This window comes from Centrocercus urophasianus, unplaced genomic scaffold, assembly GCF_019232065.1.
Source record: "Centrocercus urophasianus isolate 14NV4802_14NV808 unplaced genomic scaffold, USGS_Curo_1.0 seq_10, whole genome shotgun sequence".
Classification (NCBI taxonomy): domain Eukaryota; kingdom Metazoa; phylum Chordata; class Aves; order Galliformes; family Phasianidae; genus Centrocercus; species Centrocercus urophasianus.
This window is the reverse complement of record NW_024884142.1, coordinates 74,992,572-75,020,227: the sequence shown is the minus strand read 5'-3', so window position 1 is coordinate 75,020,227 and position 27,656 is coordinate 74,992,572. Positions and strand designations below refer to the sequence as shown.

General features: G+C 41.0%; 1 protein-coding gene across 1 annotated transcript; it reads left to right on the top strand.

Annotated features, from left to right (window-relative positions):
* Positions 1-49: 49 nt before the first annotated feature.
* Positions 50-27,656, top strand: KCNK17 (potassium two pore domain channel subfamily K member 17). Its single transcript, XM_042817422.1, is given in 6 exon segments — positions 50-140; positions 143-447; positions 10,191-10,305; positions 20,602-20,768; positions 21,314-21,482; positions 24,575-27,656. Coding segments are annotated over 6 exon segments (1,143 nt in total). The 3' UTR covers positions 24,871-27,656.

Sequence of the window (27,656 nt, the reverse complement as noted above, 5' to 3'; positions counted from 1 at the left end):
AAAAATCCATTTACTGCCTTTAAAACTGACTCAGAAGCTGTGCCGAAGGATGACAACAGACCCACAGCCAGCAGTACTGGAGCGGCGCAGCTACCGGCGGCAGAACCCGAGCAGTTGCATCCCTCCCGGCTCCGTGCGGCGCCGGGGGAGGGCGGGGGCCGGGGAGGGGCCGGCCGGGCTCTGCCTCCTTCCGCCCCGGCTTCTTCTGCCCCGCTGGCGGCGGCGGCGGCGGTAGTCATGAGGGTGGTGGCGGGGCGGCGGAGGCGCTGGGGGGTGCCGGTGCTGCTGCTGGCTTACCTAGGTTACGTGGGGCTGGGTGCCGGCGTGTTGCAGGCGCTGGAAAGGCCGGCCGAGGTGCGGGCGGCACGACGGCTCCTCCAGCAGCGCTGGGAGCTGCTCGCCAACCACACCTGCCTGCAGGGGCCCGCCCTGCAGAGGCTCATCCAGGTGAGCTCCGGGCTGCCCGAGCATCAGCTCGTATAAGGGCTTCTCCCCCCGTCGCCGCTGTCCTCGCAGGAGTTGCGGCGTTTGCTGGTTTGTAGGTGGCGGGTCCTGCGGCGGGTACGTGGGATGAACGGCAGGGAGGTCTGGTTCGCTGTTGAATTAGTCAAGTATGAAATAGGTGTAGGCTCTGGCGTCTTACAAGGGAGGAATTCCAATGGCTTTGGTGTGGTACATTTAATTCGTTGTTTTAATTAGTTTTTGATATTTTTTTTCTTCTGTTCCTTAATTAAGAGGAAATGGAAAAATCCTGATAAGGAGCCACCTGAATTGCATTAGGAAAACTTCTGAGAACATGTGCAGGGAGGCTACAGCACATAAAAGTGGACCAAACTGCAATCTTACTGAAGTAGCTATATTTTATGATGCAAAAATGTACAAAAGGGGATAGATGTTTTTTGCCACCTCCTAAATATAAGGTTGAAGGGTGCTGAACATTTACACAAACTATTCCAGTTTTAGATGTGCTGGTGGTTGGTCGTGTACTGCTAATTTTGGTCTCTTTCTACCTCAGATAGGAGCTAGTGGAAAAAAAGATCAAGGGGAGGGTGTAAGCAGTGCTTGTTGGTGGCTGGAATCATTGTGGCTGGTCATCAGAGCTCAAAGGACCTAAATCCTAAAATATAACTATTTACACTTTTCCCCCCTTTCCTCTCAGCAGAGAGAAATGAAAAATAAGAGAAAGTCATCCAATAGATAACTTTGTTGGGAATTTCACTAATGCTCCAGCAGACGAAACTGTGCTGATACCTATGTCTCATCCCTTGACTTTCTGAATGGCAAATTCTCTCAAGCAGTCAGTTGGTCCTATAAGGTTGGTCCCTTGAAAGCTACCATGGTATCTACTCCTACTGTTTGTATTGTGTGCTGTGTACAGCCCCAAGTGTGGGAGGTAAATAGTCTTTTGAAATACTTGTCAGAAGGAGGTGATAAATACATCAGAGCAGACCAGCCTGGCATTCCATAGAGGTGGCTGGAAGTTGACTTTAGTTCAGTGCTAGCACACGGAGCAATGAGCACGGGCCTGCTCTGGGACCAATGGGGGCTTCCCTTGGTGAATGACAGCAACATGGTGATGGTAGTAGGGAGAAGGCAACTACAACTGAATAGGCAGCAAGATCCTTTTAATGGGGTTCTTGTGGATGTTTCCCTGCAGGATGACTCCTAGTAATTCTCATGTGACTACCAGACAGTACCAAGAAGGAGAACCAGCGAATCCCTTTAGATGACCCATTGCTTTAACATGTCAAGTCAGTATTTAATTATGACCTAAGCAATCTGGATGAGGAAGATAAAAGGAAGTTTGGTTTTATTTTAGCATCTGTGCATGCCTTTGTATTTTAAGAAACCATACCCTGTTTGAATGGCTTCATGTGTTATTTTTAATAACTTTCACAGTGAGAGATTAATCTTAAACAGATAATCCACAGAATTGCCTCTTTTCCTGCAGTCTTTTTTCATTTCCTGTATGGCAATGTAAGGGAGCCCATAAAGGGAGTAAGGGACAACTGTTGTGCATCCAGTAACTTAACATCTACTCAGGGAGGTGTGTTGGGGTTTGTTGACCTGTCTGTCCCTTAGCCATTTTTGTGACACTTAAATGAAGTCTGTAGTATGAACAGTTGTTCACAAAGAACAGGATCAGGAGCAAACAGCTCCTGAGAAGCCGCTAGGCAACGTATAGAGTGGGTGTTATCTGGTTTGTTATAAATACAATAATCTTTGTTTTAAAGTGTGAGGACACATCAAAGGAAGCTCTGAATTTTGCAGAAAGCTGAAACAGATGCCATGTGGCAGATTTAAGGTGATTACTGTTTTTCACTGTACTGAGAGTAACTGGACTCCATTGGGAGGGAGGGAAGTACCTAAGAGTCTTGGTCCAGGTAAAAGTGATGCTAGTTCCAGATGTAATAACCTTTCAAGAAGCATCCAGAGAGTAAAGCTGCACACAAAGAAGGCACTTTTTTTATGGTCACATCACTTATAGCTGAGGTATGTGGGATTGGTCCTAGACATTCAGCTTGATGCACTCAGACCCATATAATCATTAAGACTGGAAAAACCTCTAAGATCATCCAGTCCAACTGCACAACCATCACCACCATGCCCACTAACTGTGTCTCCCAGTGCCACATTCACATTTCTTGAATGTCTTGAATTTACGTTTCTTGAACATCTTCTCTCCTGTGAAGAAAGGTTGAGGAAACTGGGCTCGTTTCACTTGGAAAAGAGAAGGCTCTGGGGAGGCCTCATTGTGGCCTTCCAATACTTGAAGGAAGTGTATAAACAGGAGGGGGAATGGCTGTTTACGAGGGTGGATAGTGATAGGACAAGGGGGAATGGTCTTAAACTGAGACAGGGGAGTTTAGGTTAGATATTAGGAGGAAGTTTTTCACACAGAGGGTGGTGACACATTAGAACAGGTTGCCCAAGGAGGCTGTGGATGCCCCATCCCTGGAGACATTCAAGGCCAGGCTGGATGTGGCTCTAGGCAGCCTGGTCTGGTGGTTGGTGTCTGGGCATATAGCAGGGGGGTTCAAACTAGATGATCTTTGAGCTCCTTTTCACCCCAGGCCATTCTATGATTCCATAGTGACTCTTCCACCCCTTCTAGAATCTAAGTCCCTGTTTTACTGCTTTGGTGAAGAATAAGTAGCTCTGGTGCAGCTGAGCTGTCCTCCAAACTTGGTGTTTTTGTCGTTGGCTGCAGATACACATTTAATTAGAGTTGCTCTGCTTTTCAGCATTTCTTTAGTTAGAAGATTGTCCATATGGCCAGACTTGCAATGCTGCATTTTCTGTGTTGGGCTGTTATTATAATGTCCTTTTTGTGCATCTTTTCTTTCTTTCTCTAACTAATCACTTAACACAGCTGTTTCCAGTATTTATTATATTGTTCTATATGCTTTCTAACACTTTAGATGCAAAAAGTTACTTAAACCATGTCGTTTAAATAAACTGGGAAAAAGAAAATCAAAGCTGAGCTTAATGAAAATAAATACTTTTTCATCTAGCAAGATTTAAGGCATAGTGTAAAAGACCTAATACTAAAGGGCAGGTCATGACTAAAAGTCTATAGGTAGGTATAGATACTGTTATCTCCAGAGTCAACAGCTGGAGCCACCAGGTTAATGACGACAATATAAGTAGTTCCCGTGTGACTGAAAGATCCTCATCTATACTTTGGCTTGCACTGACATTAAACTGATAGAGATTTTTCCAGCTGTCAGGAAATACAGCCCTGCAAATGTAGTTTAATAAACTCATCTTGCACACAAGTGATACAGCAGAAGTTGACTATTAAGGGGTGAGCATCAGAGATCCCTGTTGTTGCTAAGAGACTTAATGCAACAGCACTGGCTGTGTTGTGGAGCAGTAATATATCTGTATAGGACCCACTTCAGTCAGAATATCTATCAGCGTGTCACAGGTGAAATAGAGTTGATCAGCTATAATTGCTTTTTCTAACCTGTTATCAATATCTATTATACTTGGGTTAAATTATAGCCAGCACACTTTTCCCCAGATCCGTATCTGAGAGAAATTAACATACCCATGATTCTTTCTGATCAACAGTTACTAAGAGCATGTGCAGACCCCGCTGCAGCAGTAAAAGTGCTTCTGCTGATAGAGCTCATTTACTTCAGCAGAACTAACACCAATTACATGAGCAAAACTGCGTCTATTTCTTTGGGATTTTTGTTCATCATGTGTTGTTTGTTTGGGGGGGAGTAATTATTTGATCAGGTTATCTGAAAGACATGAAGTTAAGAAAACTCAGAAATCCAGCATCCATAATGAATCTTGTGCCTGCTCTTTCAGTTTGTGTTCAAGTAAGCTTCCACTCTGGGAGAGGACAGGGAATCAGAGTTCATGCCTGGGAGTGGTGTAATCCATAATCTTTTATGAAATTATTTTGAAGTTAACTAACCCTTGTTCTCACAATCTGAGATCAAGATTAACATTGTTTTCTTCTGATTGCAGCTAGAATTCTATGAAATGTGAATGGGTGTTTATATAGAAACATTACATAGAATTTCCAGAGCACAAAGATTGTGTGATGATATTTCATCATTGCTCTGAATGGTAGTTTGGCACCTTGGAAATACCTTGTTTACCTCATTGATAGACTGTGAAGGTGAGGAACTGTTTGCATTGTTTCAATTACACTTGTAATTAAAAAGCATTGTTTCAATTACAATTTTCGAGAGGCCATATGCTCCCTGAAGAAGCTGGTTTGTATGAATGTATAAGCTTCAGTTAGGCTTCGGGATGAAGTTTCTTACACTGTATCTCATTTGCTATGAACTCTGGCCAAAATGCCATAGTTCAGAATCACAAGGGCAACTGCAGTGACTGGAACTGTAGTTCATGAAAAGGTAATTCTCCTGACTCCTTTTGCAGTACTCTTCTTCAGTAAAAAGTGATTTGTCTCTCTGTTATCCTGAAATAAGAGACAGAGCATGATTCAGGAGAAGCCAGAAGTTCTTGTAGATATGCTTGGAATGGTCTTAATCTTCTGTGGCATTATGTTAGAATCATAGAATCCTTAGTGCTGAAGGGACCTTTAAAGGCTATCTGGTCCAACTCCCCTGCAGTGAACAGGGGCACCTATAGCTCCATCAAGTGCTCAGAGTTCCGTTCAGCCTGACCTTGAGTGTCTCCAGGGATGGGGCATCCACTATTTCTCAGGGCAACCTGTGCCAGTGCCTTACCACCCTCACTATAAGACTTTTTCCTTATATCCAACTGAAATTTACCTCCTTTAAGTTTGAAATCACTTCCCCTTGGTAGGACAAGGGGACAAGGTCCTACCACCATGTTCCCCTGTGTTACTTTATATGTTATTATAATGGAGGTTAAGTTCAAAATAATCTAATTAATCATTTATAGGAACTTTATTTTCTTGCTCTAAACTTTATGCTTGTTTGTTTTTGTTTGTTTGTTTTTCTGTGTAGAGATAAGAAATATAGTCTTCCAGAGAAAGTAAAAATTGCAAGGAAGATGGTGTCCCCATTCACATGTACACATGTGTTCGTTCCTTGTTGTTGGTTTTACATGCCTTTTCTGAAAGCTTTACCAAGTTCACCTGTAGTTGTGACTTAGCGTAGGGCTGAAGGATGAAGTTTACAGTTGGTGTTAAGAAGGGTAGAGTAAATAATGTTTCTCCCTTTGGCAGCACTTGGTAATGAGAAGCCAAGCTGCAGCCGTAAGTTGCTGCTGCTGGTAGAGGAGCCAACCTGTGATATGAGATTTTAGAAAGGAGAATTAAACTAGCTAAGAAAGCTGGAAGTTGTCCAGAACTGATAACACAGCATACACTGTGAGCAATGGGGTGGTGGGCAACAATGGCTTAGGGTGCAGTTGAAAGTAAGAGTGAGTCCACAGCAAATTGAAAAAGAATAAACCTACGTTTCTCAAGGGAGGAAAAAGTTGTAACACAGACATATCAAAAGAAAAGTGAACTCTAGACTGTGTGCATTAATCTGCTGGAGATACTTAAATAGGCTGTCTCATTCCTCACTTTCTTCCTTTATTTTTTTTTCTTTAAGAGCAGAAAAGGTTTTTTAGAAGTGTAAACGAGACAGATGGTTTAATTTTTGCTATGACTGTAGCTGTGTTGGGTTTGTTGAGACAAAGCTGTGTGGAATGGTTTCACAGGTGGAGTGAGACACATTCATTGTTAATCATTTGTGGAAGTACAGCCCTGGAGCTGAATAGGGCTTAAAGGCAGTCAGGTTGTGGCAGTGGTTTTATTTTATTTTAATTTGTATTTGTTTAACTGCAATAAGGAAAGTTATTGTCATCCTAACATAAGTTTGCGTTGTGGTAGAAATCCATAGCTTCCTCGTGGAGATCCTAGTGAGAATTGAAGGAGGGGATTTCTGGCACCAGGATATAGTGATCAATCTAACAAAAAGCATGCACTTGCAAGCATTAGTTTGTTACGTTTGTAAGTAAAAACTTCAGAGCTGAGCGAAACCAAGTGGGAGACTGCATGTTAGTGTTCTGAACCATGTTTTATCACAGAGTTAGTCAGGCAGGCATCTGCATTTAAATGGACTACTGTGAATGGACGTCATGTTTTTTTTTTTTTCTAACCATCAACTATCATAATATTTGATGATGGAGTTAGGTTTTGCATGGCACTGTCAAGAAACAGAGCAGCCTCACTGATGGAAAAAATGTGTCAGCTTCCAAATGAATTTTCATTGACTCATGAAGCCCTGCTAATCAAGAAGATCCTAATTTAAAGATCCTATAGCAATTAGCTCCACAGAGACTTCTATAGGAGGCTCAAAACGTTATGTGCATGGTTAGCTGAATATTTGCAGTAGTCTCTGTGACCCATAAATTATTATGATTATTTTAGAGGAGAAAATAAGTACAGAGAAGTAAAATTCCTATGTTATTTAGCTTTTCTGCCAGTGGAAACCAAAGCAGAACTGAGTCCTAAGGGTGGTTTTTTTCCTATTTTAACCACCTGCTACTTCCTTCTTGTACTTCTGAATTAGACATGTGACATTTCAAGTTCCCAAAATAGCAAGCCCAGATTTCACAAGTTCGATATTGTGGTTGAGCAGTTGGTGATATTAACTGATGTGTCAGATCAGACAGATATCCACTTTTGAATAACTGGATTTGGGACTTTACCTTGGAATCCATCAGGTCTCAGAAGAACCTAATTAAGAGGAAACAGAAAACCCTTAGGATTCCAACCCCCGCCTTCCCCCCAAATTAATGTAAATATAAAGAAAAGTGAAAAACGCCTATAGTTCTCAAAGCCATGCCAAAGGAACAAAGCAGACGTGACCTTATGTATATGTTTCAGTTCTTTCATAAGTTTTGAACCCACCAACCTGTACTTCTGTATTTTTGTTTGCTTAAAAAATATAGCATCAGAGTGGAGTCGGTAGTTTTTCACTAGGAAAACCAGAGAGGATTCAGTTGCCCTAACTGTTTCTTAGCTGGGTATCTCCAATGTGTTCTATCAAAATGATGAACCACTTCTAATCTTTCTTATGAAAAGAGCACTAACCAAAAGTAGATGTCTAGAGAAGTTTATTAAGTTATGATACATTTCCCTAAGTACTCTCTCATCTTCTAGGAGTTTGTAGTCTGATAACTTAGTGTGCCAGAAGTAATTTCTGCATATTAACAGCTATTTATGGATTCCTTTCATGAATATGCCTTTATTGGCACACCTGTAGGAAGTCAAGCTCTGTCACTTTCACTGTGCTCAGAAAAATTAATCTTTAATTTTTGATCATTGTTGCTGTGCTTCTGATGTTGATTCCGGGTATTATAAGTATCCTTATTTCCACCCTCTAAGAATCCCTCCACTTAAAGGATTGCATCAGTAGCTCTCTCTATAAGTGATGAACTTCAGGTTTCTGACAGGAGAGACAGTTTATTCAGGTGAGTCTGGTTTGTGTGAGTATTCAGACATCCTGATATCAGATTGTGACAAGCACAGTGATCCTCACAGCTTATCATGTTATCTGGGTATTTGCACGATCTAACAGGGAAAGACAAAAGATGTAGCCAGACGCTTACAGCTGAAGGCACTCTTGAAGACCTCCTGTAAATATGTGAGGTGTCTCATTCCCAGAAGCACCAGGCATACAGAAAGCTCATTGTCTGCTCTTTGTCAGTGAATGAGTTGTGTTACCTTCCTGCTGAGCTGAATGTGGGCCATTCAGTGCAAGCACTTGAGCCTACCTGCAGCCTCTTAAGTGCCATGTTTCCTAGTAGCAGCATCGCATCAGGGGAAGTTAACACAATGACCTGAAGATGTTTCAAAACACTGCAGTCAGGAAATGTGGTCCCCAAGAGTATAAAATAATTCTTGAAATGTCAAGGGAGACATTGGAATCTTCAATGGGTGACAAATCTGTTGTTTTCTCCCCACATGCACCCTCTACCCATGAGACACCCTCTACTCATGAAACTAGGGTGTAAATTTGAAGATAAAAGGCCTGTTATTCTCTCACATTTTCCTTGTGTAGCTTGTGATCTCAGCAGTCCTACATATTTTGTCTTGAAGACACATATTCCAGCATATAGCTGCTGGAAATGTCAACAGTCCTGCTCTCAAATAAACTTTAAAAAACCCTTTGCATACAGTGAATTTTCCATTCTCCTGCTTGAGGTCCTATTGATATGAACTCAGCAATTGACACCATTACACAGTATCAAGTTTTTAAAGCCATAAGCTTAAGAACTAGAGAGGTTAGTAAGAAACTGTGACCAAATTTGTGCAAACAAACGGAAGTTTCTTGACACGGAAGGCAGAAATCAGCAGTAGGTGTTCTTGCAGGACGTCACATCACAGGAAGTGGTAAGCCACAGGAACCAAGGCATTAAATGCTTGATTTCACATCATTGCATCACTTTAGTTCTCTATGATTTGAGAACAAGAAACTGAACAGTTGTAATCACCCATGATCTTAGAGCTGTTCCTTGCTTTTGTGTGAGAACTGGTAACTGCAGAGAAAGAGATAATGGTCCATGTAAAGATGCTGACTGGGTCTCTGTAAACTGCTTGTAATTCATAGCCATGTATAATTTCAGAAATCACTTATAGCATACCTTCACCAGTAAAGAACAAAGCTTCTGTGCTTTGCAGACTAGAAGCATTGGTTTTCATGATGGGTATATAAACTACAACTTTATAAAGCCAATTACTGATGCAAATCTAACCGGAGAATGATTCTGTTGTTATGATAATCAATGATATTATCACTGATAGATGCTTTATCTGCAGTTTTATACATGGTATAGGGATGGTGTTATTCGAAATTTGCATGTCTTCCTCAAAAGTGATGAATTTTATCTACTCCTGACTACACTTTGCATTCAAGGATAATTAGCTCTCAAGGATTTTCTTGGCCAGTGGGTGTGAAATGCTTAGTGTACGTGCTGTGACTAATATAATTTTCTTCAAAATGCAGTTGAATATCTTTGACTTTATTGGCATAAGAAAACATAATTAGATGTGGGCACTGCTAAAATGTCCGATAGCCTGCTTTTACCTTAATTCTATACATTTCACCATAGTGGAATCTGAGTCTTTCACAGATGGACTGAATAAAATTGGGCATCATACTGTTCCAGTCTAAATCTAACTTATTCAAACTTACAGCCATGGGGTAAGGACAAGTTGTCCAAAACTACTAGGCTGGTGATTTTTGTATTGTTTCCATGTCACACATTACAACACATATATTCCTCTGCAGTGTATGCAAAGGTTCTAATTTGTATCGCTTATGTTGCATGTTTATTTACTGCTCTGGGGATTCTGCCTTCAGAACATCCCATCTGGAAACAACTTGTTTTCCTATTAATATGCTGTAGGGCAATCAATAACACTCTGACTGGGGCTTTCTGTAGGCATCCCTTGCCCTCCAGTCTCTCTTACACTTACTTATATGATCTACCACATGCAACTTCCTGCTGTTCTGTGGATGGTTTTTTTTTTTTTTCTTACAATCAGTACACTGTTTTTTGGCTTTCCTGACCTCTCAACTCTTTGGTCTCCGGGGCACAGGATATCTTCTATTAAAAGGGAAATGTTATGGTCCAAAGTAACTGTAGTTTGTGACTTTCCCAGCCAGTGCTAGAAATGCCAGTCACATGAAGTTGCCGTAAGGGAGTCTATGGGATCTCATGTTATTGTCTCTTTGCAGAGTATCATCGAAGCCTACAAGAGTGGCGTAGCCATTCAAAGAAACACCACTAGCCTTGACAGGTGGGACTTCAGTGGGTCTTTCTTCTTCTCCATCTCTGCAGTAACAACCATTGGTAAGAGTTTCCTGCCGATTGAATGGCATTACAGGTGGGAGTGAAGCAAGAATGAGGACATGTTCTATTAGACACTGTTCGGCTCTGGGGGACTTCACGTTACTGGTCTATGTCATAGCACCATACGGTTTCTCAATGGGTGAGCACATAAGAAGCTATCCCAAGAAACAAGAAATGTTTTTTTTTCTCAGTGCCAGTGTAATAATAATCTCCATCTAGATGCAAGGATAATTAGCTCAGTATGTACCTCTATTAAGTTCCTCAGGTTTTTTTGGTTGTGAAGTAGTATTGCTTCAAGGTAATGCAATACTCCCTATACCCCAGAATGGCAGGGACCTCAGCAGGTCACCCAGCTCAACCCCTGCTCAAGCAGGGATGCATAGAGCAGGCTGCCCAAGGGCATGCCTGGCAGCTTCTGAAGATCTTCAAGAAGACCCAACAACCTCTTTCCTTGTACGTTTTCACTGCTTTCTTTGACCTAGCTCTGTCTGAGAGGTATGAGGTGAATTGTGCATTGAAGTGAGCTTTCTCTGTCACAAAGAGAGAGAGAAGTATTTTGAAAAGCTTTTATTTTACTTGCATTGGATGAGAGCCTGCGTGTTTGGGTGAAAGACCCACAGTTGGATAAATCACCGAATCATAGGGATTAGAAGGGACCTCCAGAGATTGAGTCCAACCCCTCTGCCAAAGCAGGTTCCCTACACCATGTCGCACAAGTAGGCTGGTCTTGAATATCTCCAGAGAAGGAGACTCCACATCCTCCCTGGGCAGCCTGTTCCAGTGCTCCGTCACCTCACCTGAAGTTCTTGCGCACATTTGTGCGGACTTCCTATGCTGAATGAATGAAACAGTTCAGTTAAGTTCCAGCAATTGAATAATGCAAAGCCATGAAAGAATGATGGAAATGGGATGGAAGAGAATGCAAACAATAAAATGGATTTATGCACAATGTAACTTAATGCAGATACTATTAATTATTGTCAGTGCATATCCCCAGTCCCCCAAACCATTAATAACTTTCCCAGACATCTTTTCTCACTATGTAACTCAGCATTATAAAAAAAGTGGGGGAAGAGAATGTGGTGTGGGGAGAAAGTTGTTCAACATATGTTAAAAAACAAGCAAAACCTCATGAATCTCTTAAGTTACAACACACCTGTCAGCTCTCTTCTGTTTCAAATGTGTTTTAGATTTGGAATTTTCTTTGTACAACCAGGTGGAGATTTATTTTGAATTTTCTCTGACAGTTCTCGAAGATGCATGGTTTCAGAACATTAAGCCTCAAAGCAAGAGCTGAGACAGAGATGGTGGTGGATTGTTTTTGCTTTTTTTTTCCACTTAAAATTCCTGAACTAATTCCTGTCCAGGCCCCACCTAGACGCTTTCCTGTGCGACCTGCTGTAGGGAACCTGCCTTGGCAGGATGATGGAACTCGATGATCTCCGGAGGTGCCTTCCAACCCCTACAGTCCTGTCATTCCTGTCATTCTGCGATCTGTTCTTTTGCACGTGTTTTGTTCTGTGTGATGCCTTACCACGAGGCACGGGCTGCACCAGATGATGGCAGTGGTGCGTCGCCAAACGGGGCTGCACGGGCTGTGGCTTTCCAGTGTGAAGCCCGGGAGCTTCATTCCGGCCTCTAGTACAGAGTGACGTCCGTTCAGAGCTGCTTTGCTCCATCCTTAATCCCGATTCGGTTCTAAACTGTCAGAATTACTCTGTTTTACCGCGTCCAATTTAAGTTAACAGTTCAGGAGAATCAAACTTGTCATGTTCAGATGTAAGGGTTTTTTGTGATGCTGGCAGAGATCTAGACTAAACACCTGCTTACATTTTACTGATGTAAAGCTGTGTTTTTAGGAGACTTGCTAATGACTTTGTGATTGCTCAAGTCACCTCTGCAAAGACAACTTTGAACTGTTAGGCCTTGGGTTTTCTTGTTTAGGCTGTTAATTGACAACAGCCTAAACAGTACACTAACACTGAAGGTGATGGTATGTTGTAGAAGTGAAAAGCACAGTTTCTCAGAGCTTCGCCTTGAATCTAAGTTAACTGTCTTCTTTGCTTGTGCGAGTTTTTGAGGCAGTCACTAGTGCAGCCTCACTGACCTGAACATCACTGCCTGGTATTGGTAAGTAACTGTCCTTCCCAAAGAACTCAGTGAAGTTCAGAGGAGTGATGCTCAGTAGGAAGATCCATATGGAAGACAAACAGCTATGGTGGAAATAACAAAATGGAGTTGGTTGTATTTATTTATTTGTTTGTTTTTGAGAAGGCTGTGGTGAGGCTTTCAGACTATGTGTGGCAAGGATGAATTTCTCCCAAGCTGCAGGTATCGAACCACTGACAGCAGGTTCAGCTCTGCAGAATCAATGGGTAGTAGTTCCAACAACTGTCTGACAAATGCTTTCTGGCAAATGGCTTCAGAAAGAATAAAGCTAAAATGGTAATGGAGAAAAGAGATTTCAAAAACCTTAGGGAGGCAGAGTAAAGATTGTGGTGGAAAATCTGGAAGGTTCTACTCCATGTGTTCAAGCTGCTGCAAGTTTTGGTTGATTGGTGTTTCGTTCTGGTTTCATTTTTGGGCAGCTTATTTTTTCATATTCTCTCTGTAACTGATGCTGTTCTTCCTTGCTGGCCTCTTATGTAGTGTAATGTCTTTGAGGCTTTCACATCAGCTGTTTTTTGGTTTGTGGTTTTTTGCTTTTTTTCCTTAAATTTCTCAAACAGCGCTGCCAAAGCCATTATCTTTTACCTTGTTCCCTTTGCTTTGAGATGCTCTTTCTGTTCTATCAGCTCCTGGTTCTGTTTCAAGCTCTGCCTCCTTTAGAAGGCTTGGTGTGTTCCTATGAAGTCCTCACCAGAACTTCTCTCTCAGCTACAGGAAGGGATGTTAGCTTCCTTCCCATTCATTCCCATGACTGGGGGGTATCGGCTGCTTTCCTTACTGACACTCTTGATACCCTTATCACTCATGATGCAGTCTCTTCTATGCTGTCCCTTAGTTCCACTTAAATCAGTCTCATCTATTTCCAGTAGTGATTAAAAGCTGCCTATAAATTTTGCTTAGAAAATGCAAGATTGTAACTTGCAGGATGGACATGCTTGGTACTCTAATTCTGAAGATTCAAAGAAGGCATGTGTGTACCAGAAGTTGTTGTTTAAAGGAGGGCTCTAAGTCCAGGTAATTATTGGTCAATCTCATAAATTGAATGGAACTGCAATTAACTGGCAACTCTGCCCATGATAGGGAGTTGGAAATAGATAGATAATATTTAAGGGCTCCTGTAACTTAAGCCATTCCATGATTGTAGTTTTTCATCACGTGAGATTGACAGTCCTGGCCTTCTGTCAGTTCCTTCTCCTCACTGTTTTGATATTCTTCATTGCCTCCTTCATTACTATATTTACATGTTATATCATCCCAAGTACCATTTGTTATCTCATTTTCAACAGGAGATTTTTCTCTTTATCCTGAAGAATAATCTTGAGAGTAACAGTGAAAGTGATTAAGGAAGAAGCTAATTTTCTGTTGGTTTTATCCCTCAAACATCCTTATCCTCTGTTTGCTCTCTTCCTAGTTATCTTGGACTACCAGTGCACGGAGGTCAAAGCAAGTTCAGAGTGAGGCACAATATTAAACACCACAGGGTGGTGAGTTTTTTTTGTTGTTGTTGATAGATGGAAGGGAAAGGACTTAAGATTGAGGTTGTTTGTGCTTGCTTAAAAGAAGGAAGAATATTTTTCTCTCACAGCCCAAGTATCCAAGTATCTTAGATGTATGGATGCTACCTAGTGCTGTGTCTCTATTTCCTGATAGCAAAGCAAGTATTCATTTGTATGAATTTAAGCATGAAATAAAGCAGTAAAAGCAAGGACTCTGTCTCTCAGTACAAAAAAAAAAAAAAAAAAAAAGTGTTAGCTCTTAGCAGCAGCCCTTCAAAGATGCAAGTAGAAGTTGATGAGTGTCAGGTGGTGTTTCATATACTTTCGAGGATAATTAGTACTTTGGTGCAAATTATTCCTATGGAGGAAAAACAGCCAGATCAGGGCTGGAAAGTCCTGGCACTCCTGGCAGCGTAGGGTTTTAGACCAACAAGACTTTGTCTCTAAAACTTTAATCCACTGTAGTACTGACCAGTACGTGATGGAGCTCCAGTGCACTGGTTTCTGTCCATTGTGATCCTCAGGGAAATCCAGTTAAAACATCTCAATGTCTCAAAGTATTTAAAATTGGAATAATAGGCTAGGGTCACTTTCACATTTTGATCCTCTGGTTTCTTCAGGGACGTTCTCTGCTCAAGAACACTGCACCTTCAATGCATTGATCTTTTCCCTGCCCTGTGACATCCAGTAGAGCTGCTGTACAGGTTTGTCGAAGTAGGACACAACAGTCTGTGGGACATCACCAAGGGATTATGGAGATGGTGTTCCTTCCAATGTTCTCTGAGCTGTTGCCTAAATTCAGAGGAGCATATTCAGTCTGCTTCCCAGCCACGTGCCATCGTGTTCTGTTGAAACTGAGTACATTACACAGCCTCCAGTATGCACTAGTATACTGCACTAGTGTAAAAGAAGGCTCCAGTACTCAACCTGATCTTCCAGAGAGGGTTTTAAGTCACAGACTCAAGTAGTGTGCAACCAAATGTTTCTGTTGCCTGTAACTCCATGGAGACAAAACTGAATAGTGAGGGGCATCTCCTCGATACCTACTAAATACTGGAATCTAAATGAGGTCCTCCATATTAGATGCAGTTCCAGAGATTCTAGGCCACCACTGCCATTTTGTCTACCTATAGTGAATTTAAATCTTTTTTTCCCCTCAGTGCAACACATGAATTTGTCATGAATAAAACTTTCATTTAGCCTGGATGAAAACATTCAAGTCACTTCTAAGAAACATGCGAAAATGTTTATATCTTCAGAGAGGTGTTAGAGGAGGAGCTGGCAGAGTACTTCTTGTTGAGAGCTCATTGGTTTGAGCACTCACTGGATGTAGCAGAGCAGTGTGAAGTTTCTTCTCGTATCTGGAGATCTTCCTAACTGCCAACTGAAACATCTTTCTCTGGGCAATTAAATGTGTAATGTGAAGTAGTGTAATTGTAGCAGTGGTGTCCCTCGCTGGCCCAGCAGGCTTGTGGATCAGACGTTTGTTGTAAGGCAAGGTACCTAGCTCCCTGGCTTTTCTGAATGCTTGAGTATCCAAGGCAAAATACCATCAACAGGCGAGACAGAGAGCCCTTCCCTGTTCCCACAAGAACATCCTTTAACCCTGGGATGCTCCAGAATCTCCCAAAAAATATTTGAATGCTCAAACTTCTGATAAAGTTAGTGGTTGGAGAAGTGACTCTTCTGCTGGCAGTTTTCATGAAAATGTATTTCTGTATTTTCCCTCAACTGCAATTTGGTGAGTTTGCAGATGTCTCTCAACTCACAGAGGATGCTTTTACTTCTTCCCTTCCCTCCCCCCATTCTAAGTGCTTTTTTCTTAAGATACTATTTTATGGCTGAGCAGTGAGAACCGGGTCCAAACAAGCCACCCATTGTCAGTAGCAGGAAGTAGCAGTTGCATTGGCCAAACTGGGGCACTGTTGTTAGAAAACTGTTATGGGAGTGAAGAGAGATTTTTACTGATTCTCTATTAATCACACCTCACTACCCTCCTCTTAACAAGTCTTCGGAGCCTCTGAATCCCTTATGAGATGAATGTGTACAAGCCCACAGGGCTGGATGGCATGCATCCCAGGGTCCTAAGGCTGATGTAGTAGCTGAGCTGCTGTCTGTCATATTTGAAAAGCTGTGTCTGTCAGGCAAAGTCCTTAGGGACTGGAAAAAGAGAAATATCACTCCCATTTACAGGTAAGGGAGGGAGAAGGATCCAGGGTACTGCAGGCCAGTGAGCCTTACCTTTGTGTCTGGGAAGATCATGGAACAGATCCTTCTGGAAGACACGTTAAGGCATATAAGGGATGAGTGGGTGATCCATGACAGCCAGCACAGCTTCACTAAGGAAAGGTTGTACCTGACCAATCTGGTGGCCTTCTATGAGGGTGTGACTGCATTGGTGGATTATGGAAAGCCAGCTGATGTCATCTACCTGGACTTCTGCAGAGCCTTTTACATCGGCTCCCACCACATTCTTATCTCTAAATCAGAGAGATGGTTTTGAAGGGTGGGCTATTTGGCAGATAAGGAATTGATGAGAAGGTCACAGCCAGAGCGTTGTGGTCAATGGCTCTATGTCCAGGTGAAGGATGGTAATGGAGTCCATGTTGAATCTGGTACTCTGTAGCATCTTTGTCAAAGACATAGATGATGGGATTGAGTGCACCCTCGTCACGTTTGTTTGATAACAGCAAGCTGAGCAGTGCAGTTGATATAGCAGAAGAAAGGTATGCTGTCTGGAGGGGCCTTAATAAACTCAAAAGGTGAGGCCTTTTGAGCACCAAAAGGTTTTGCACTTGGGTCAAGCTAATCCCAGATATATGTACAAACAGGGAGAAGAACTCCTTGAAAGTAGGGGTTTGGGTTGATGAAAGACTTAACATGAGCCAGCAGTGTGTGTGTGGAAGGCCAATGGTATCCTGGGTTCCGTCAGGAGAGAGATGGCCAGCATGGCAAGGGAGGTGATTATTTCCCTCTATTCTGCCCTCCTGGGGACGCACCTGGAATACTGCGTCCAAGTCTGGGGCTCCCAACACAGTAAGGTTGTGGAGCCTTTGGAGAGGGTCCAGATTGGAGCTGCAGTATCTCTCCTATGAAGATAGGCTGAAGGAGCTGGGCATGTTCAGCCTGGAAAAAAGAGCTGTGGGAATACCTCATTGTGACCTTCCAATATCTAAAAGGAGTTCATAAACATGAGGGAAATAAACTTTTTACACAGATAGTGATAGGGCAAGGGGGAGAGGAAGGGAGATTAAATTTAGATCACTAGGGAGAAGTTTTTTACTGAGAGAGTGATGAGATGCTGGAACAGGTTGCCCAGAAAGATGGAAGATGCTCTATCCCTACAGGTATTCAAGGCCAGGTTGAATGGATTCCTGGGCAACCTGGTCTAGTACCAGATCTGGAGGTTTGTGGTTCTGCCTGTAACAGGGAAGTTGGAACTTGATGATCCTTGAGGTCTCTTCCAGCCCAAGTCATTCTATGATTCTACATACAGAAATGTAGAGGAAAACTAAGCTGGGTTTACTGAAGCTGTGTAATAGAAGCACATATGTGAATGTGGATCTGATCATTTAGAAATGAAATCACTCATTTTGCATCTTCTAATGACTATAAGTTGGGCTTTATTTCAAAATGAGCACACCTATACAGGATAATTCAGCTGCTTTGATGAAAAAGGTCAAAGTACAAGTACTTTGTAGTTTTTGAGCATCTCAGTATATCCCTTGGGGCAGGCATGTACCAGGTGAGATCTTAGTTTGTGAGGAATGTGACACTGCTGATGTTGTTTGTTTTCATCTCTGAAGTTGATGCAGATCTTCTGATGTATGCCCTACAGTATTATAATTACCTTCATTCAATTTACAATAATTGTCATTTACCCATTTCTTTGTGAGGTGTCTAAGAACAGAGATTCATACAGAATCATCGGATGACTTGAGTTGTAAGAATATACAGTATATACGATGACATGAATACCTATTTTTCTAGGCCAAAGGCAAGGTTTGATCATTTGCCAGATATAAATTGCTTGCTATTTTGCAGAGTCTAAAATTTCATGCACTGTTCAATCAAACCCTATATCCTGTATGAAAAGCTCATGGAATGTGGCATTTTTTTTATATATTTACAACAGTTACTCACCAAATCTTTTAGAAATTGTCTTGAGCCACTGAGCCCAAGGGTGCCAGGTAAATCATATGCAAAGCAGGTCTGGTGTTGTGCTAGACTTCTCAGTACACATTGGACTTTCGTATGTCATTGAATGTGCTGTTCTAAATTAAATTGAATGTACTGCCTAACTTGAGATGCTGTCCATTCAGCAACACGGTGGGGGATCTCTAAAATCCTGAAGGTGGCTGTGCTTCACTGAGTGATGTGACAGGTATCACTCTTCTTCTTTTTTCCTGATGTTTTTTCTCCCCTTCTACAGAGACTAGAAAGCCTGGAAAGCTATGGTTAAAAAAACAAACAAACAAATAAAACTTTCCTAGCCTTTATATAGCTTTTCTTAAGTTGATATGGAAGGGAAAACAGAAAAAGAATCTAAACCTGTGGAATATCTGGCCATAGTGTATGTGGCTTGTATTCAGCCTTACAGTAAATGTATCCCGGCTCTGTACCCTGGCTCTGGGTGCATCTGAAAATCACCTTAAATAGCATGAAAGAGGAAAAATTGGAACCAATCCACTGAGATGTGGCACAGTCAAAGTGACACAGATCACACACATTGCTCAAATTCACTTGCGTGGTAACATGTAACAGATTTATTTGCTTGCATGTCTCTTGTTTATGACACCTGGCAGTCTAGAAATGGTGACAGCCAGCAGACGTGACTCAGTAATTACATATAGCAGAGGGAAAAAGTCTATAAGCTTATAGAGTTGCTCATAAGTGAAGAACACTGTATTGGAGTTAAGGCTGCTCTACAGTCTTAATTTAGCCCCTTTGTTAGACTGTATTTCAAAACAACCGTTATTTATGTAACAGCATCCCGTTCTTTCCAGGGGCTCTGTACCTTCCCAAGCATAGACTGTTGGAGCTATTGCTTTGGAGATGCATTATGTGTTAAGATGCATGTTAAAACCCAAGTCCCATAAATCATTCAAGCCTAAAAATATTAGAGCTGAAGCCATCCAGATTGGAGGAGAAAGAAAGAGGGGGAAAAAAAAAAAAAAAAAAAAAGTTTGTGGAAGTAGGAAGGAGGTGGAAATATTTACTGTAAGACAGTTTACTGCCAGACCTCTTTTCTGGTTTGGTTTTGTTTATTTAGTGTATGTGCATAATTAACTGTTTGTGGAGTCATCTCTAGTGGGAGGGTTTTGTTAGCACACAGCTTGGTGCATAATGTCATCTGTTCTTGAGAGTGTGTCATTATATGTAGCTGGTTGGTGATTTACTACAGTCAGCATGGGGTGGAGATTTGTGAAAGAATGGGAAGCCCATGCTTCCAACAGTGGATGTTTGTAGGACCTGCTTCTTTCCTGTGGGGAGCCCAGCCACTGGACTTCTCTCTTCTTTTATCCCAGGGTTGCACCACTTACAAGCACAGTAGCAATGTGTTACTGCGGGGAGCACCTCCAGGTTTGTACCAAGCTAAAAAGCTGTGTGTGGCTGGGAGGATGTATTCATGGCAAATATAGAAGTTTGGCCTTGTGTATAGAGATGCACAAATTACTAATGAGCAACAGGGATTTTGTAATCTAGTGAAGGTTATAGGTCTCTAAGTAGCTAAATCAGTGTCAAAGTTTGCATCACATGCTAGTCCTTTCTGTGTATTAGAAACACTCTCTGAAAGAAACTGAAGTTAGATTTGATTTTCTTGTCACATAAACCACTTGAAGTTACGTTAAGTGTAGGTTTGCAAGTTTATGGGATATTTTAAAAAATCAAATATGGAGAAAAATTTAATGTTGCAGCAGTGCTGATGAAAATATGATGATCTGAACCATGATACAAACAAGGCTCTGCTTGGTGGGCAGCATCTTTTTTAGACCAATTGACACTTTAGAAAAAAGGGGGGGAGGAGGGGGGTGGCGGCAAACTTTCAAATGTACTTCTTTCTTTGTTTGAAACTGAAGAATTTTACTTGGGCTAAATATACTTTTCAAAAATTTGTTGAATCGTGGCAAACAACTTGACAATAAGGAGCACTTGATGTTTGTGGCACAGAAGTGTAGGCAAGGAGGCAGCAGTATGTTCACTAGTCCAGTGGGACAAAGGTAATATTACTAAAACACTATTGTTTTGATTCAGAGACCTTCTGACAACGATGCAGGATCACTTACCAGCAAACTTGATGCCAACAATGATTACAAAAATTGAACTAAACGGATGTTTTGCATTTACGTCAAATCCTAGCCAGAGCAGTTGGTAGGGAAGAGGAAATTCACTGGTAAATGGGAAAGGAACTAAGTAAAGTTGGCAGGGGAAGAAATGTTATTTTCCAACTTACAATAGGATGTGACAAACAATAGATGTAGTTTACAGTTATTTATAAAAACAAAAAAAAAAAATCTTTTTGGAACAGTAACCTTCTCTAACTTTAGTAGAAGTTGAGGTTCATTTTCTAGAGGAGGGGAGCAAGCAAGGAGAATGTTTCAGATTTAACTCCTCATTCCTCCCTATCTAGGCTATGGGAACCTAAGCCCCAGCACTGCAGCTGGTCGAATTTTCTGCATCTTATTTGCACTCTTTGGGATCCCCTTGAACCTTGTCCTCATGAATGAAATTGGACAGCTGATGTTGTTAGGGGTTCAGCGTAGTGCCCATCACCTAGAGGAGATGTTTCACTGGAAGGTAAGCAATGGGGCTAGGCATATTGCATTCTTAAGGTTGGGGAGAGAAAGAACACTGTTGGTATTTTTGATCCTCTGACTGACAAGGATGTACCTTCTTGGCCAAAAATGCAATAATGCTCAGGAATAACGGGAAATGAATAAATTCGGTTATGACAGTCCTATGAGGTGTCAGATAAGGTAATTTATTAGCTGATGGAACTCCTGTGATTAATGGCTTCCCTTCCAGCAAGAGAATTGCCAGAGCCTTAGAGCCATTAACAATCCTAGGATAGCTAGTTTGCTTATCAGTCATGGTTGGAATTACTTATTTAAGTTATGTGGGAGCATTTGTGAAATCAGCTCTAAAATGGTATGATTTTTGGACTCAAGAAAAGGATGGCCAATTTGTGTTGACTGAGAGAGCCACGCTGTTTATTTTAGTGTAATGCTGTGAGTATTTGTGTTCTTGTGGAGCTTGATATCACCTTCAACTAGAAAATGAGCTTTACTTTCCATGACATCTTCCCTGCAATTCTTTGTGTTGATGTTGTTTCATTTTACTAGATAAAAGCTGCCCTGCTGATGAAGACCTGTGCACTAGTAACGGGGTTGTTATTGTTCCTCCTGCTACCTCCCTTGTTGTTCTCTGACAAAGAAGGATGGACTTATGAAGAGAGTTTCTACTATTCCTTCATTACTCTCAGTACTATAGGATTTGGAGATTACGTGATTGGTGAGTAGTTCTAATGTAATTGCTTTTACCTACTCAATGTCAAAGCCAAAAGTGCAGCATATCAAGTTCTTACCTTGGCAGTCTCACACCACCAGCAATCCACAGGTATGATGACAAATCTGTTGTAGTAGGTGTTGTACAGATTGGAGAAGGCACTATTTCTGTGATAGGAATGCCATGTGTGGAAGAACAAAGCAATCATTTCCGTGTCAATGAGTAACCTTTCAGCATTCAGGTGATCTATCTGTTGAGTGAGTGCGACACTAGACTGGAGTGCTGTTTTTAATCACAGCAGTCACTGATCACTTCGTGCATGCCACTGCACTAGCAATGTTTAGTTTTAAAGATGCTACTCTGCATTACCATTAACAGACAGTGAGCATTTCTCAGTTGAAACCCCAGATAAAACTTTCTAGAAGCAACTTTTGTCACTTAAGCATAGACTATCAGGCACCAAGCACCATCTAGTTTTGGTTGCCAAAACATTTTGTCAGAGGAAATGGGTTTGGACCTATGCCTAATGAATTTGCTGAAACACAGGACACACCTTTTTGATAAAGACATTAACTATAAATTGATTCTAGAAACACATGCACCCTTGAATGCCTGAAAGACAGACTAAAACATCTTAATAATGATTCTTTATTTTCATTTCTTTGTAGTGCTTGCTTGATGCTTGAACAGCTTAAAGGTGGTTAGCTGGTCTGTAATGCATCGAAGTCCTGACTAGAGCTTGTATAGACACACTTAAACTAGCTTTAATCATGTTAGCTTGGGCAAGGGTATCCAAATGGAGCTTAACAAAAGCTAGCCACTTCAACATTCTATAGATGTTTTTGAACTCTGCTACAGCAAATTTCACTCTGTTTCTGGTTGATTTTGAGGCTCCTCTTTAGTACGCTCTCTCACTTCCAGAGTGCCTTTGCCTATGCGTACCTTTGTACTACCATAAATACATTGGTTCATATAGGAATAAGTGAATACATGTCAGTGACCTGTGGTATGTAAAGACCAGACAATTTTGGCCTTACAATCTTGTATTTGTGATTTATGACTCAGTATAAAACTAAGTAAAGCCAGGGTATGCATTCATGCTTTATTTTGTGATTTCCACACTGTCTCCCCAATTAGTGTGATCGCTGGCACTGTCTGGATCAGGTACAATTTGGGGAGTATCACATCTTGGCAGTAATGCCCATCGTCCCCTTTTGACACAGCTGCCCTGTCTTTGGTGAAATATAAGCCCGACAACAGCACTTCAATTTGGAGTTGTAAAACTGGCTATAGAGCACACTATTTAGTAATATTGATATAGCTTCTTCTACTCGCTCTGAAATCTATTAATTTACATTCAGTAAGCCCTTATATCAGAAGCATTTTACTTTGTAGGTCCTAAACTGCTTCTCAACTTCTCCTCCCCAAGACCGCATATATCAGATTATCTTCTAGGAAGACTCAAATAGTCATTTTCTCTTATTTTCATTTATTATTTAGAAGGTAATAATTTTTATACCTTTTGAACCCGGCATTTGTGGAAGGTGCTTGTTTGCAGGTGAGTATAATACTCTCTATGACACATGTTCACCTTGTAATAGTAAGCCAGCGCAAAAAGCAGTTAGGACATAAGTGGTTGGTAAAGCCCAAGCATTTTTCAGCTACTAGTACTAATCTCAAAATGCCTTGCAATCCCATTATATCGAAAATAAAATAAAATTAAAATTAAAATGCAGAATCAGTGGGTGCAATGTAGTTCCTCTAACCAGTTGCTACTTCCATAGTCTTATAGACCCTAACAGTTCAAGGACAGCAGTTTGGGACTCACCAGTCGTGGCAGGCAATGACAGCATAGAAGTAGTACATGCAACTGGTCACAGGTGATAAACACCCAAAACCTGCCTCTGTGGACATCCCTTATCAACCTAGCCCTATGTATAAGTTTCACTGGGACTCAGTTACAGGATGTGAGCTCCAGGCTTACGGAGGCACTGTGTCATATGTCACCTCCTCACACCCTGTCCCCAGAAAATCATGTGCCCTATAATATCTGTCATGCTGCAGGTATTCACTTACAGAGTTACAAACTTTTTTCAGTAAAGAAAATAAATAATGAAATCCGAGAAGCAGTAGAGAAGAGTCCAAGCAGAGAATGCTGCAACTGGTTTGTATCTTGTAACTCTCTTGAGGTTTTTAATTGTCCCAGCCTGCTCTACAAATACAGCCCAGTCACTTCGTAAGACTAAGCTCATTACTTTATTTTTACTATTATTTTTAGTATTGCTATAGACGCCATTCTAGCCCATAGAAGCGTCTTAGTACTAAACACTGTGGGAATGCAAACCAAAATGTGACTCTGCTCCAAAGGGATCACTGACTTTTTAACTGAGCAATCAGACAACATGAACAGATAACATAATATAAAGCTGTCTTTTAAAGAAAGCTTACAAGCAGGAGGTGGACCCAATTTTTTTACAGTCTGATAGTGACAGGACAAAGGGGAGAGGCTTTAAACTAAAAGAGGGGAGATTTAGGTAAGATGTTAGGAAGAAATTCTTTACTCAGGAGGTGATAAGGTTTAGACTGCCTGGAGGGGTTGTGGATGTCCCATCTCTGGAGTTATTCAAAGCCAGGTTGGATGGGGTCCTGGGCAGCCTGATCTGATGGGTGGCAGCCCTGCCCATGGCAGGGAGTTGGAACTGGATGATCTGTAATGTCCTTTCCAATCTAAGACGTTCTGTGATTCTAAGGTTTGGCTGTAGTTAGAAGTTTTTGGGCTGCTTTGTTTCCCTTCCCTCACCTTAGGCCAGGTTCTGCTTGCAGGAAACCCCTGTTAGATACTAATACAATATTGTAAAGGTGAGTGAGTGACGCGTGGAAAAAAAAGAAACTGCACAAATGTGGACAGTTTAACTTACAAACAGCTCTGATTTTGGGTTTATTTTTTCATTATTTATCTTACTATTTCTTAGTCCTACATAGGTAGGAATTGCTAATATTACACCATATTTATCTCCTTTCTCTCTGCTTTACATGAAATGCCTTCTTTGAGGCAGTCTTCACCCAATGTCAAAATGTTTGTGATGATTCTTTTGTAGGGATGAACCCAGACCGCACCTATCCAAGCTGGTACAAGAATGTAATCTCCCTTTGGATCCTCTTTGGGATGGCCTGGCTTGCACTGATTATCAAATGTTGCATCAACTTACTGGAGAGCTCCAGTGACTTCTGTCAGTGCAACAGGAAGAGCATAGAGTTGCCAGAAGATGTAATGGATGACAGCAAAAAGAACATGACAGGACTACACAATGTGGAGACCTGCAATGACAAAGACACAAAAGCAGAAGGACCAGGTGGATGTCACACCCACACAGATTCTACGGAAGCACTTTAGAGGAGAAACATACCTTTGATGTCTCGCACATTCCAATACACCAGAGATCACTGCTTAGAAATGTGGGAATGGAGCTGCGCTGATGTTCACGCTGGGATGTAAACCTGCTTGTTGAGTGTGAAATGCTTCTATTCTGAATTGAAAATAGCAGCAAAATATCTCATTTGTAGTATTACCAAGAAGACTCTTGACCAACCAAAAGTAGATTTTTTTTCAGAGATAATACCTACATTCCCATCTCAATATGAGGTAAACTTTGGTATCTGCACCCAGCACTGCCCACTGTCTTTTTCTTTGCAAACAAAGTTAATGTAGCCTCCAAATGTATATATGGTATTTTGCAAATACCACAACTAGAAAAGGAAGCATAATTTAATACACAAAGCAAATTGTATGTTGCCAAAAGGCTCAGTGGAAAAATATTCTTTTAAACAAGCTGGAAGTGACTACAGATGATCTCCATCACTATGTGTTTGTTCTTGCCAAAGGTGGTAATACATTTTTGCTATCTGATCATTTGTACATGAATAGCAATGAGGCAGAGATTGTAGAGGTGCCTAATAGAAATCGAATGTTTAGTTTTGTTAGGGAAATTTCTACATCAGAGGTCCACTAATATTAGAGAAGATAGTAGGCAGTTATTTTTTTTCTATTCCAAAGCTTATGCAGGATCATCCTTCGATAAGTATTATGTAGATTAGATATCATCTAAATGCAACAGTTCATTTAGATGCATTTTCTTCTTTTTCATGTTTGTTGGAAAAGGAAGAAGAGTCAAGAGCTGCTTTAACCAAAAAACAAACTTAAGTGCCTTCAACATGATCAGCAAAGATGCTCTTATCAGGAGCTTCACATGGCATAAATGAATAATGTATTTGCTTGTTTAGGTTTGTTTTTATAAGCACAACTGTAACGCAAAACCTGATCATTTGGCACTTCTGTCAATCATGAACTTAAAAGTTTTAAATATTTCCTTAAGTTCTCAGAGATGTTGAAAAATTATGCCATTTTAAGAGGCCCAACAGAGTCTAACTCCTGCTGCCATTCATATACCAATATCTGTCTTGTTTTCTTATTCCTGTTATGGTATTTGCATCCAAGAGCAAGTAGCATGCCTAACTTCAAATGCTTGACCATAGGAGTAAACCGGAAGGAAGCGTTTGTGTGAGCCTAAGCTTCTGCATTGGTCCTAGATCCTCACACAGAGAGAAGAAAGTGGGCAGAAAGCATAAGCTGTTGGAGCATGATGCCCACGAATTAGGAATATACATACCTAGGCTTCCAGCAATGCAGTGAGTGAAAATTTCAGTCTTTGGGAAGACAAGTTATGGAAAACATATCATGGAAAAAAATAGTTTCCCAAGTACACCAGTCTGAGCTTCAGTATGTTGTGGAATTCATTGTAAAAGAAAATGCAAGAAAGTAATCTGGAAGATCAAATTAAGACTGTCAGCCTTTTTGTCATCAGCTTTTTGCTAACTGTATAGTGGTAAATGTTCTCTCGTGTACTTTTTCAATTGACAGCAAGAGGTAAGAAAGGTAGTTAGTGAAAATTTCAAGTTGTATTTGGGAAACTGATGCAAAATAAATAAAACTGATTTTTTTTTTTTTTTTTTTTAATATTGGATAATTCCTTAAAAGCTTTCTGCAAAATCTTTTCTGCTTTCCTATGTTTGTTCTCCTGTGTTTTGTTTTGTTTATTTTCACTGTTGGATGTGCAAATTAGTTTTTACTAATGTTCATAATGGGTAGCCCACAGTAAGGCTAAAGTACAGTTTTTAAACCTATGCGAATCACAATTCTACAACGTAAGGTGTGATACTCTTTTGCATCACCTTCCAGGTACGAAACTCAGCAAATATTTCAGTATCATAAAAGCCAGATGTCCAGGGGATAATAGGAGTTTCTGCTGTCAAGGATGAGAATGGCTGTGCTAAATCTATTTAAGGTTTAATTTGAAGTGTCACAGCTCTGGGAATTTTTACTGACTCTGCTCTTGCAGAAAAAGGCTTAGCTTGAGAAGAGTTTCCTCTATTCAATTTAAATGTCTATTATATTAATCCCATGTATTTCAAAGCTACTGTGTGTTTGTAGTTTGTGAGTGAGGTGTTCATAAGATCTTTAGAGATTTGGGCACCCCGTACTTACTGAAGTATAAATGGCTCCATGCCTTAGGACTGCTAATATAGATTATGAGAGCTGGAAGGAGGAAGAACTTCAGAAATAGTCCTGAAGAAGGAAAAAAAAAAAAAAAAAGAGTAATCTTTCATAGATCTTATTGCTTCCACTGTATGTCAAGGTTCATCAACAAACCTAAGCATGGGGCTGGGTCTCAAAGTGATTCAATATCTGTACCAGCAAACCTTACTGATTCACTTCCTTCTTTAGTTGTGCTGATCTCTTGCCCAACAGCTTCCCCATGAGTGTAGTCCTGCCACAAAGTCTCCAATACAGCACACCTAGTGGGAGGAGGCTTATCTGAACTGCTAATTGATCTTCCAGAGAAGCAAGCTTGCGTGGATTATTCTCTCTCATTCCCCACAGACTGCTGTGCCTTTCCCCTCTCTGTTCTTTATAAAGCTGTGGTTAAATGACGTGAATGAATTTGTTCCCAGAAGGATAAGGAGAAAATGGAATTTTGCAGCATCACAAAAACACGATCACTGATGTGTCTACCAAAATATGAAAGGTTACCTATTCAAGGGTAAAATAAAGAAAACAAAAGCATAGTTATAGCAAACAAAAGCATCATTCTTGTCATGGTGAACCTTCAGTATCCTGTAATC